Genomic DNA, 12,745 nt, shown 5'->3' on the forward strand with positions numbered 1-12,745 from the left:
ATTAATAATAATATTATTGGATGTTATACATTTTTATTTTTTATTTTAAGAATTATTGAGTTATCGAATTATTTGATGAATCAGTGCACAATGAAATTGATTTGAATGTATACTTATTCTTGATCTAATTTAATTTGATATAAGTACCTAAGTTTTCGTTGTAATTTTCTTTATTTGTGAATATGTGTACCTATGGACTAAAGTTGCCTGAAATAAATGATTTAATAATAACATAACACTTAACAAAAATGGTATAAGGAGGGAAAACCAAACTGCCTGCTGTGCCTGTCCACAAAGTCGACGCCTCCCGAACAAGATTATTTCCAACAACCGCCAACTCGTAAGTAGCCTACTAGTTAAATTCACAGTTTTTTATTAAGAAACCTGCCATTCTCCGTCGCTTTGATGAAGAAATGTTATTAAGAGTTTTGAATGATTCGCGGTGGTGACGGTTTTAGTCGCTTTTCGGTGAAGGAAAACATCGTGAGGAAACCGGACTAATTCCAATAAGGCCTTTACCCTTCAGGCTGGAAGGTCAGATGGCAGTTGCTTTCGTAAAACTAGTGCCTACGCCAAATCTTGGGATTAGTTGTCAAAGCGGACCCCAAGCTCCCATGAGCTGTGACAATTTTTTCTGTAAGAATGTCAAAAAAATCGTTAAGTTTCTGCAAATCTTTTTTGATAATTTATGTCAAGTTATCAGTCATCTATTTTGTATTCGTTCTCATAGTTTCAGTCAATCGTGAATCCCACGTATAGTAAGCTATATTATGTTTATGTAAAGACGATTCGGTCAGATAACTAGATCTGTTTCGTGGAATGCTACATTCCTAGGATTCCGAGCACTACATGTAAATCAGGTGTATGTACAATCTTGATATTCACAAGTAGCGATTCGATGTACTTCAAAATTATATTTATAATAATATGCATTCTGAAACCGAAGCGCTGGTGGCTTAGCGAGCAGTAAGAGCGTGCAACTTTCAATCCGGAGGTCGCAGGTTCGAACCCCAATGAGTTTTTCGGAACTTATATTCGATAATCGTTAATCCGTTACTTAAAAAGTTAACTTCGTTAATCGTTAAAGCGATACATTTCGGTAGATTTAACGGAAGTTAAAGTTAATCGATAATCCGTTAACACGTCATAAAAATAGGACTCCACTGTAGGTATTATGTATTTATATTTACTAAGTATCCACCAAAAAGCATTAAAACATGTGACGCCAATTGGTAAAAAACCGAAATGTAATAATTACGGTCTCTTCGGGCTTTTACCGCCGTTGGTTGGCTAAATCCTAGGTTTTACTTCGGATTGGTAATTATTGGGTCATTCATGCGGTCGCGATCGTGGTGAGTTGGTTTTTCAGATTGAGATTTGAGATGACAACTCGATGTTGTGGGCCACGATAACTTGGTAGAGTAATATAAGGCCCGCGCCGGACTCTCGATGCGTCGGTTAATGCGCGATTTGTCTGTAATGCCTGATGATTGCACTCTATTTCCAGGTTAGTGATCGATCTAGCACGCCTAATAAGATTTAGAAGATCTCGAATAAGTGATCCAAAGTCGCCAATTGGTCTTTAGACTGTTTTATAACCGACGGATCTGCTTTTACCGATAAAACCTAGGTTTTGCCGTACTATGAGCTTTTTAAGTAGCAGTAACAACGTGGTTTTCGCGGCGCAGCGAGCCGCTTGGGGTGCTGGATTAACGATTAACGGACTCTATTGTATTGTATTGTAGAACGGGCGATTTTCCGCAACTCGACGTCTAGCGCCTATTTTGCGTGATAAGAGGGAGGGTTTGGCTAGTCCTGCCATCCCAACTCCTCGAGAAATCCTACCAGACCCTTGATGTTGAGTAGGACCTCGGGGAGGTCTCTCGGAGATCCGAGATATTTTGCCCTGTATGGAGCCACCCCGATGCACTCCAGCACCACGTGAGCAGCTGTTTCCTCTGTCTCCATGCACCCTCGGCACAGGGGACTGTCCGTAGCACCTGTTATGAAAAGATGTTTGTTAAATAGTCCATGACCTGTTATGACACTGGTTACCATTCTCAGACGGACCTTCCCTAGTTGAAGGAGCGTTCTTGTGAGTTTTTCACTGATGCTGGGCATGGCCATTTTCGCTTGCCTGCATCCAGTCTGGTTTAGCCAGTGTGCTGTGTGTAGTTTCCCTGTATATGATAGTAGCATTGAGCGTACCTTGCTGAATGGTATCGGGAGAATTGGTTCTGGGCCAATGGCCCCCGCACTCGACCCCTGTCTGGCTAGCTCGTCTGCAGCATCATTACCTCGGGATCCGCTGTGTCCCTTGATCCATTGTAGGATGATCTCGTTTTTATGACTTACCTCCATTAGTCGTTTATGGCATTCGTGTATGAGTTTGGATGTAATTAAATGGCTCCTTAAAGCCATAAGGACTGCTCTACTGTCAGAGAGTATGCGGATGGAGGATCCTACTACCTTCCTTGCAGTTATAGCAGCTGCCGCGTTAATGATGCCCATGCACTCAGCTTGGAAGACCGAGTTGTGAGCTCCTAGCGGAGTGGTAATCGACATGTTCAGGTCTTCTGAGAAGGTCCCAGAGCCCGACCCGTTGTCCGTTTTCGACCCATCTGTGAAGATTCTAAGCTCCTTGGGATTGAGCCCCTCGTAGTTGTCGTCCTCGTATAATTGTATCTTGTACCTTTTATCGAAGATGACATGTTTTTGAATTCGATCCGTACCTGACCTGAGGATTGGGAATTCGTCGTATACTTTTTCCAGGCATTTTGTGTGAAGAACTCCTGTGTTAGACCAGATGTTGAGTGTATTTAACCTTACCGCTGATAAGCTTGCTTCCTGCTGTATGTGCAGGTATAGCGGTGGAAGGCCCAACATGACCTCCATGGCTGCCGTCGGACTCTATGAAATTTAACAAAAGTTTACGAATCCGTTAACATTTTTTAAAGTTAACTTAAAAGTTAATCCGTTAATCGAAATGTTAACTTCGTTAATTAACGATTAACGGATTAACGAGTTAATGCCCAGCTATGTATGTACGGAATGTCATTTGATGTTCGCCAGTCGCTTTACGGTGAAGAAAAACATCGTGAGGAAACCGGACTAAGCCCAATAAGGCCTAGTTACCCTTCGGGTTGCAAGGTCAGATGGCAGTCGCATTCATAAAACTAGTGTCTAACGCTAAATCATGGGATTTAATTGTCAAACCGGACCCCAGCCTCTCATGAGCCGTTGCGAATGCCGGGATAACGAATTTTGAATACGAATATACCTAACCTATAATACTTAGGTGCCTATTTGAAGATCCTTCCAAACTCTGAGCTTTCTTGTTCGTGAGTGTTAACTACTTATTTTATAAAAGCTGTTTGAAATCAGTGTCAAATAGTGTAATAATTCATTCAGAGTCGTGTATAAACTACGAGTATTTGTGAATCACACGTGTCTAGGCTAGGCCGTCTTTGAAACTGGATATTATGTGTACAAATCGTATTCTGATCTCAGGCAAGATATCATGGAGTTTTAGGCACTGGTCCGACCTCGAGCTAGTAAGCTATGAGCTATCGGCTATAAAAACGAACAAAAGATAATCACTCCTGTGTAAATAAAAGAGACACGGCGATGTTTATAGTTACTCGCCCAGTGGTGAGCTATCAAAATCGCCGTGTCTCTTATATTTGCACGGGAGTGCTTATCTTTTGGTCGTGTTTATAGCCGATAGATCATAGCTTACTAGCTCGCGGTGGGACCAGTGCCTTAATCAAATTTCACAAAATCATTTCGACATTACTTTCAATAGGTACGTTGATGTAATCCTAACCACAAAATTTTAATTTTGAAATTTAACCCGAGATTGTGGATCGATTTCCACCAAACATGACTAAGATTATGTATGTTCTCATTGAAAGCGTCTTAGGAGGTAGGTGCACATCTCTTGAACTGTATATAACATACCTGATGTAATTTTGTTTGTTACTTCTGTTTGATTACTTCTGTTGTTTCTCCAATAAAGAAAAAAAATTCTAAATCGGTTCATCCATTAGTTAGGGGCAGACGCAAACAGACAGACAGACTCGTCAAAACTTATAACACCTCGTCGTTTTTGCGTCGGAGGTAAAGTGTTTAGACTAGCACAAAAAATGTGTTTGTTTGTAATTTCCTACGCTCGCATCTTCCGGAACTATACGTTGATAACTTTTCTAGTAATAAATTTCCCATTTCACGAACCTTTTTGGGCCTAAGCCATAGATTAATCTGAAAATTTACCGTCCCGGGCGAAGGCGGCTCACTCCGTCGATAATATTACGGAAACGGTAAATAATGGTAAATAACGGTAAACAACGGTAATTTACGATCGTTTTTATAACGCTGGTAAGGTCAGTGGGCCACTGTAAGCAAATAAAAAGCAAAGCGATTAGAAGTTTTTTTTTATTTCATTTACGCCAAAGCATTGATAGATAACATCAATTTTGGCTTTGAAGCTGCACTATAGTCATAATAATCATTATACAGTCATAATATTAGTATACTGTCATAATAATCATACCAATGGCAAAGAAGCAAATCGCCTGATGAAGAAATTTCAGTTGATGGTTGACATTTATGTATGAAATTGTCGCTTTATGATGGAGCACGCAACATTTTAGAAAGCTTAAAGTTCGCATTGTATCGCATCGCATTGCGGCAATTATATTTTGTTCATACTATTTAGGGCCACTCCACTTGCACGAACGAAAATGGAGAGTTAACCCACCAGTTAACCCACCATTTTATATGGAATTTGACAGTAGACAGCTCACTAACCCTGACTTAAGTGGTTGGTGCAAGTGGGCCTTACAGAGGGAAACGTATAGAATGAGGATTGCCAATCATCTACATATAAGTGGGACTTAGGTAGGTTAGGAGAAATATCGCTCGCTCAATAATTATTATCGCCTACCAAACACTGTAGAAATACCTAACGCGGAAATTTATCGTAGCGTTTTTGCGCAAAATATAGTGCTAACTCGCCAAATAGGCCTTTGAAGGGAGTTGGTAGTTTTAATCACGATCGCTATTCAAAATTCCGCCCACCTTGCCTACAAAAACCTGTGCAACTTTGGTCGCATATTATGTACATTTTTAAACAAGTCGCGGATCAGAAAACACTGGTTTTTGAAGAAAACGTGTTGTGAATAAATGCAGCTCACCTTTGAGGTGCAAAATGCGTTATTGCCAAATTATAACGCCTTTATCCGAGAGAACTTGCGATAATAATGTTGGGAAATAATGATAGCGGGAAATTTCGGCTCAATTTTGTGAATAGTTGCGAGTTTTGTGCAGTTTTGTCGTAATTAGGCTGTCAAATTGCCTGTTTCCACAGATTTCGGGAGATAGGTCATGCCGGGCGATTTGTATAGAATACGCCTGTCGCAAGGTCTGCGCAACCCACACAAAGCACCAGTAATTGTAAAGATAATGCACGCACACACCTAATCCACACACACTTGTAGCTGGACGCTCCTATTGCGCAATACACGCGCATCATTTCAATGGTTGTGTACATGCGAACGATAAGCGAGCGCGATCGCGCACGCACACAACGATAAATAGCGGGAACGCCTCGCCTCGTTTCCGAGAAAAATGTCTCACTGAGTGAATCGTTTTGTACACCGTTTATTGCGGCGCAAAACACTACACTGTTTACAATATGTTCCTTGTGTAGCCGCAATGTATAATGAACGTTTTAAAGCACAAGCAAACGTAAGGTTACATGGTACAACTCGGAGTATTACGTTGAATTCGTGTTTTATGTGAAATAAAAGGAAATAAATAGTATTTACCTATGAAATGTTATCCTATCGGCTTGGAAATTATTCAGGTCACTGCGATGTTTGCAAGTTATTATTGCACACTTCGGCATTTTGGATAAAACTCGTTTTTCGTCGGTGAACAGCGCGCGTGTACACTCGATGACAGCGGACGGCGAACTGGCGGCGGTGTATGCCCAATGGGCCTACATCTGCGACCAGGCCGCGCGCAGCTTGTCCTCTCTATAGAATTTTTTCCTCTGAGCCTGTTTCATAATCTACTTTTACTACAAATAGGTATGTGTTTCGTGTTATTCATATTCATATATTTATTGATGAAGTAAATTATCATCATCCTCCTTGCGTTATCCCGGCATTTGCAACGGCTCATGGCAGCCTGGGGTCCGCTCTGACAACTAATTTAATAAAGTAAATTAGAAGTCAATAATATAATATAATGGTTTACACTTGTATGTGAATATAAGTTACAACTACGTCACTAAAAACAGTTTACAATATCTATCTGTAAACAGGAAATAAAATGACATTTTTTTTTATCAATATCCAATAACAATATCCAACTCATCAAGGTAATAGTTAAGATATTTAGCAGCGTTTGACGCCACATAAAAACCCTTACTTTTTTCTCTCACTTTTACTAAGGATAAGTTTCTGAGTAATTAGGTCAGGCAATAACGGTGTAGTAGAAATAATACACGGAGATAACTTTTCACTGGTTTATTATGGAATAAACACAAATTAATGCAACTCGCGACATGCGATGGCCATGATCGAACGAAGAAGGAAGAAAATGTTGCCATGTTAAGAAACATAAAATTGGCCATAGATAAATTGTCACAAATAGACTTTTTGTTCTTGAACATAGTTGGGCCGGGGCGGCTATAGCAGAAAAAATACAACTTAATTTTGTACTTTCCCGTTTATTTCAAATAAAAATATAAATTATCAATTTCAATAAAAGCTAAAAATACCATGATGACATAAAACTAACTTAAAAACTATTTTGTTATATTATATACTACTAACTATTTTGTTATACATAAAATGGCCAGAAGAAATAAAAATTAACATAAAAATTGCATAACTTATGCATCACAAAAAATAACTTAATTAATTATCATTAATTGGCAAAGGACATAACTTTCTATAAGAGCGGAGAAATATTTTTCCGGAACCAGCCATTTTTATTTCGGCCACTCTCACTTTACCATCAGGTCCTGGTATGACCTTTACAATTCTAGCCATAGGCCATTCTAAAGGAGCAGTATTATCTGTCCTAACAATAACTAAATCGCCTTCTTTTAAATTGGGCTGCACATGCTGCCATTTGGGGCGATTTTGAAGTTGGGTAAGGTAGTCCTTTGACCATAACTTCCAAAAGTCTTGCTTTAATTTTTCTACAATTTTCCAAAACTTTAACCTATTTACATTTACATTGGAATGATCAACTTCCGGAAGACTGGTCAATGGTGCACCTATGAGGAAGTGCCCAGGTGTTAAATATCTGTAATCACTGGTCTCCGCACTTATTGGCAACAGAGGCCGAGAATTTAAAACTCCTTCAACTTGAGTAATCACAGTATAAAATTCTTCAAATGTAAGTATTACATTTCCAACTACTCTCTTTAAATGATACTTTAAACTTTTCACACTTGCCTCCCACAGGCCGGCAAACTCAGGTGAGTAACTGGGTATAAACTTGAATTGAATATAGTTGTTGCAGCAAAAACTGTCAACTTTCTGTCGGTGAGCCTCTGTGGAAGTCAAGTCATAAAGCTCTTTTAGTTTATTAGAGGCTCCCTTGAATGTCTTGGCATTATCTGAAAATATTTGCTTAGGAACTCCTCGCCTAGCTATAAACCTTTTGAGGCATGCCAAGAATGCTTCTGTAGTTAAGTCACTTACTAATTCTGCATGTACTGCTTTAGTCGCAAAGCAGACAAAAATAGCTATATAGGATTTGGTTATTAATGGTTTTCTGATTCTACCTACTTTCAGGCTAAATGGTCCACAGAAATCTACACCAGTAACTTCAAATGGGCGTGCAGCTGTTACTCTTTGAGCAGGTAAGGAACCCATTAATTGCTTTGCAGCTGCAGCTTTCAGTTGAAAACATTTAACACATTTTAATACTACATTTTTGACTTGTCTGATGCCATTTACTATGGAGTATTTTTGACTTAATGAACTTAGCACTAATTTGGCACCAGCATGTAACAATCTTAAGTGTTCCCTATGTATAAGTAACCGGGTTATGTGACAAGCTTTTGGCATTATAATAGGATGCATTTTGTCATATGAAATATTATTTGCATTTTGTAACCTACCACCAGTCCTAAGAATTAAGTTCTGATCAAGAAAAGGGTGTAGGCCACTTATACCAGTTTTAATTGGAATGTCTTTCAACAAGCAATCAATTTCTTTAGCAAAGAAGTATCTTTGAGTTTGTCTTATTATGATAATCATAGAACTATTTAAGTCTTTTGGTGTCAGGGAACCAGTACTTTTGTCAATAGGGTTTTTACAATTATTGCAAAAGCGGAGCATATAGGCTACAACGCGTTGAAGTTTATTGATATCTGAATATTTATTTAATAAATCTAGACAGTCTTTATTTTCTTCATTGTCTTTGGCAGTTTGTACTAAAACGGTTTTTATTGGTAAGTCATAGTTAGTAGGACAGGCTTTAATGTCGAAATTTGTATCTAATAGATATGCTGGCCCATGAAACCATAAGACTTGAGATTTCAGCTTTTGAGGAGATAGGCCTCGAGACAAAAAATCTGCAGGGTTTTCTGAAGTTTTGACATAGCTCCACATAGCGGATCCTGTTAAGGTATGTATTTGTTTTACCCTGTTATATATGTATGTATTGCCTTTAGGTGGATTATTGATCCAGGCAAGAACAATTTGTGAGTCACTAAACAATATTGTGTTGTGCTCAAATCGAGAACTCAATGTTTTGCTGACTTTATTTACCAATCTAGCTAATAGCAAGGCAGCATTTGTTTCAAGTTGTGGAATAGTGAGCGCTTTACCTAGAGGTGCTACTCGAGACTTGGAGCACAGCAGATCTACACTAACCTTTTTATTTTTATCTGTTACTCTCAGATATAAGCAACAACCATAGGCTTTAAATGAGGCATCTGAATATCCTATCAATTCTACTTTTTCAACTTCTTCTACATTTAAACATCTTTTTATTTCAATTTTATCCATTTCATTTAACTGTTTCAGATATTTTTTCCAGGTCTCAAGCTGCTGGTCAGGTAAGACAGAGTCCCATGAAACCTTTAAAGCCCATAGTTCCTGCATGAAGATTTTGGCAGACACAATAATTGGATTAATTAAACCCAGCGGATCAAAAATTCTTCCTATGAAGCTTAGAATAGTCCTTTTAGTATTTAATTTATTTTCATCTTCTTGTGGGCTTTCAAATGTAAATGAATCATTATTTATGTCATATTTAACCCCCAAGGTTTTTATTACATTATCTTTATTGAGATCCAAATGATCAAAATATTTTTGTTCCGCAGGTATGTCTGAAATAACCTCATCAATATTGGAGCACCATTTGTGCAATCGAAATCCGCCTTTTTCTAATAGAGATATAAGCTCTTTTTTCAGATTTTTTAGAGTGTCGACGTCATCAGAACCACCGATGACATCATCAACATAAGTATTTTGCCTTAAAGCTTTTGCAGCCAGGGGATATTCATTTTCATATCTAGATGCAAGCTCTATCAAGCAGCGCGTTGCCAAGAATGTAGAAGCTTTTAATCCGTAAGTAACTGTCTGCAACTGCAAGCACTTAATGGGCTCTGACGGATTATCACGCCAGAGTATGTTCTGTAAGCATTTTTGCTCATCATTGATAGAAATATTTCGAAACATTTTTGCTATATCGCATATTAACGTATATAGATACGTACGTGAAAGAACTAATATATTGAAAAGTTCATTTTGGACAACTGGTCCATTCAGCATGACTTGGTTTAAAGATTTGTTATTTTTTGTATTCATGCTCCCGTTGTATACTACCCTCAACTTTGTAGTTTTACTAGCCTCATTAATAACACCATGATGTGAGAGAAAGTAGACAGCACCATTATATATGTCATACTTATTTATATCTACAATCTTGGCATGCCCCAATTCCAGGTACTCTTTTATAAAATTTTTATACTGTTCGAAGTAATGTGGATTGCTTTTGAACTTTTTCTCTAAACAAAGAAATCTTTGCAGAGCAGCGGAGAAGGAGTCACCAAGCTCGAGGTCACTCATAGGAGCACTTAAGGGTAAGTCTACTTGGAATTTATTATTTTCTAATTTAACTGTTTTTTGAAATGTTTCCTCTGCTTTCTTAAAATCACTGGATTGCTTATTTTTATTTATATTTATTGCTGGCTCTCCAGGAATTTTCTCTGATTGCCAAAATTGTTCCATTATATTTTCTAATTCATCATTCTTTTTTCCACAGGCAACAAAATTTGACACAAATGTGGTTTTTGAGGCGCGGCACAACGGTTTCAAGCATTCCACATTACCTCCCACAACATACCCAAATACAGTATTTTGCAGTGTTGGTCCATTTTCCAACTGTATTATGCCCTCTAAGAGCCCACTAAAGCATACATCTGCACTTAAAAGTATTTCTATCTCTGATGTCTTATTGAAAGAGTCATCAGCCAATTGAATATTATCTGGGATTTTTATCTTTGAAAGATCTATAGGGTGTTGTGGCAAATTTTCTGTTATATCATCAACTAAGTGGCATTGAACCTCACAGTTTACATTGTGTACACATGAATAAACTTTTACATCACAATATTGTTGCATTTCATTATTTTGCTTGGCAATGCCAGTAATATCAGTTTTCTCAGTTTTAGTTTTTAAATTCAATTTGCTAGCTAGCTTTTTTGTTATGAAAGAAGCCTGAGAGCACCAATCGAGAAGTCCCTTTACAATATGCTCACAACCATTATTGTCATACATTTTGACCTTTATAGAAGGTAACAGTATATTTACACATTTTTTAATATTTGCATGGCAAGTGACAATTGGTTCAGGTGTGCTTGAAGATTTATCTTCATGTAAGAGGGTATTGTGCCCTTCTTTACACACTTTACATCTAAAATTGAATTTACAGGCATTTTTATGTAACTTCAAGCACACTCTGCATAAATTGTTTGACGTTACAAACTCTTCTCTACTTTTAAGATTTTCCATTTGGAATTTTGGGCATGCATATAGAGCATGTTGCTGAGTTTTACAATATGCACATGGAGGACTGGTATTGTTGCTTAGTGCTACATTTACTACTTTGCTATTGGTATTTGATTTGTACTGCAGTGGAACATTATTTCTTTCCGGACTGTCTTCCAATGCTATAGCACGTTTTTCAAGAAAAGAGATAAACTCTTCCATGGTCGGCATTTTGTCAGGATCTTCGCGGTCTAAATGGTATGCTCTACTTGTATAGTGATCCAATTTTCTGCCTAATACAGATATTAGTAACATATCCCAATCTTTAACGGGTTGTTCCAAATTTTTCAAAGCATACAATTGCTGCTGCACCTGTGATATGAAAGCCCTAATGTTGGCAGCAGTCCCTTTTTGCATAGTAGGCATATCCAATAGCAAAGCAATATGGTTACCAATGAGGCGTGGTTTGTTATCATATCGCTTCTTAAGTAATTCCATCGCCTCATGGTATGATTCATTGACAATGGGTAAATTCACAATAATGCCTAAGGCATCTTCAGTAAGATATTTTCTTAAATAGAACAATTTTTGAACATCAGAAAGTGCTGGGTTTTTATCGAAAACTGCACAGAAGAGGTCCATAAAGGGCTTGAATTTTGTAAAGTCCTTACCTGTAAAGTAAGGGATGTCTATATTTGGAATTTTACAACCTGTATTTTTTGAAATGTGTGTCTCCTGCGAAGTTTGTTGTAAGCCCTTTATGGCTCCCTCTAATTGACCTAATGTCTTAAAATATTTATCTTCAACAAGTGAGACGTCATCACTTTCAGTTTCGTTAATAATTGATATATCGAAATTCACTGATTGATATGTTTGGAATGTACTCACAAGACTGTCTTTTCTGGCACACAATTCTCCTACCGTTACCGAGCCACTTGCAATATTGCTTGCAAAGGCTTCGGCCCTCGTGACGGCTCCCTTGAGCGCCGCCCGCTTAGCCTTAAGGCGCTTGAGTTCTAGCTCCATAGCAGCTTTTTCCTCTGGCGTCATTTTAAATTACCAAACAATCTCCCAATGTTTATAAATAGCATAACCTCTTCGACGATGTCATTCGTACGTCAATGTCATTCTGACATGTGTCATCTGTCTATAGTTTTTGACGTTATAACACTGCTACCAACTTGAAGAATGAATAGCTGTCATTGAGCGTCACCGGACATTATTCGGCGAATTCGGGAATGAGCCGCGGCGAATGGCTACCGGAAACACTGAAGTCGACTCGAACTTTTAATATGCACTAAGTATGGATATAGCCGTACTTGTTTAAACTTTGCACAATTTATTGTTAAAATCACTTTTGTTCGCAGGGCGAATGCTTCTTGGACACATACACGAAAATTATAGATTTTCTTTGAACAAAGTTCCACGCCCGGCATACGCACTTTCACTCACGAACTGTTGAAATCGATGTTAAACACCACTTTTTATTGTTTTTACGAAGGACCACAATCCATGTAGTAGAAATAATACACGGAGATAACTTTTCACTGGTTTATTATGGAATAAACACAAATTAATGCAACTCGCGACATGCGATGGCCATGATCGAACGAAGAAGGAAGAAAATGTTGCCATGTTAAGAAACATAAAATTGGCCATAGATAAATTGTCACAAATAGACTTTTTGTTCTTGAACAAACGGAATTATGTTTAAAAAAAAACAT

The 12,745-nt window shown here is 38.0% G+C and overlaps 1 protein-coding gene across 1 annotated transcript; it reads right to left on the minus strand.

Moving 5' to 3' along the window:
• Window positions 1-1,809: 1,809 nt before the first annotated feature.
• On the minus strand, window positions 1,810-12,071 carry LOC125230871. Its single transcript, XM_048136124.1, has 2 exons — window positions 11,949-12,071; window positions 1,810-2,910 (listed from the first exon to the last, which is right to left on the minus strand). The coding sequence occupies exons 1-2, from the start codon at window positions 12,069-12,071 to the stop codon at window positions 1,810-1,812; spliced, it is 1,224 nt and encodes a 407-aa protein (XP_047992081.1).
• Window positions 12,072-12,745: the final 674 nt, after the last annotated feature.

The sequence above is a fragment of the Leguminivora glycinivorella genome, chromosome 11, assembly GCF_023078275.1.
Source record: "Leguminivora glycinivorella isolate SPB_JAAS2020 chromosome 11, LegGlyc_1.1, whole genome shotgun sequence".
NCBI classification, from domain to species: Eukaryota; Metazoa; Arthropoda; class Insecta; order Lepidoptera; family Tortricidae; genus Leguminivora; species Leguminivora glycinivorella.

Excerpts from the sequence above, each read along its gene's own strand:
- LOC125230871 (XM_048136124.1), bottom strand. The coding sequence starts at position 12,071 with ATGACGCCAGAGGAAAAAGCTGCTATGGAGCTAGAACTCAAGCGCCTT. Across the intron at positions 2,911-11,948 it reads GCAATATTGCAAGTGGCTCG|AGTCCGACGGCAGCCATGGA; the intron begins GTAACGGTAGGA and ends TAAATTTCATAG.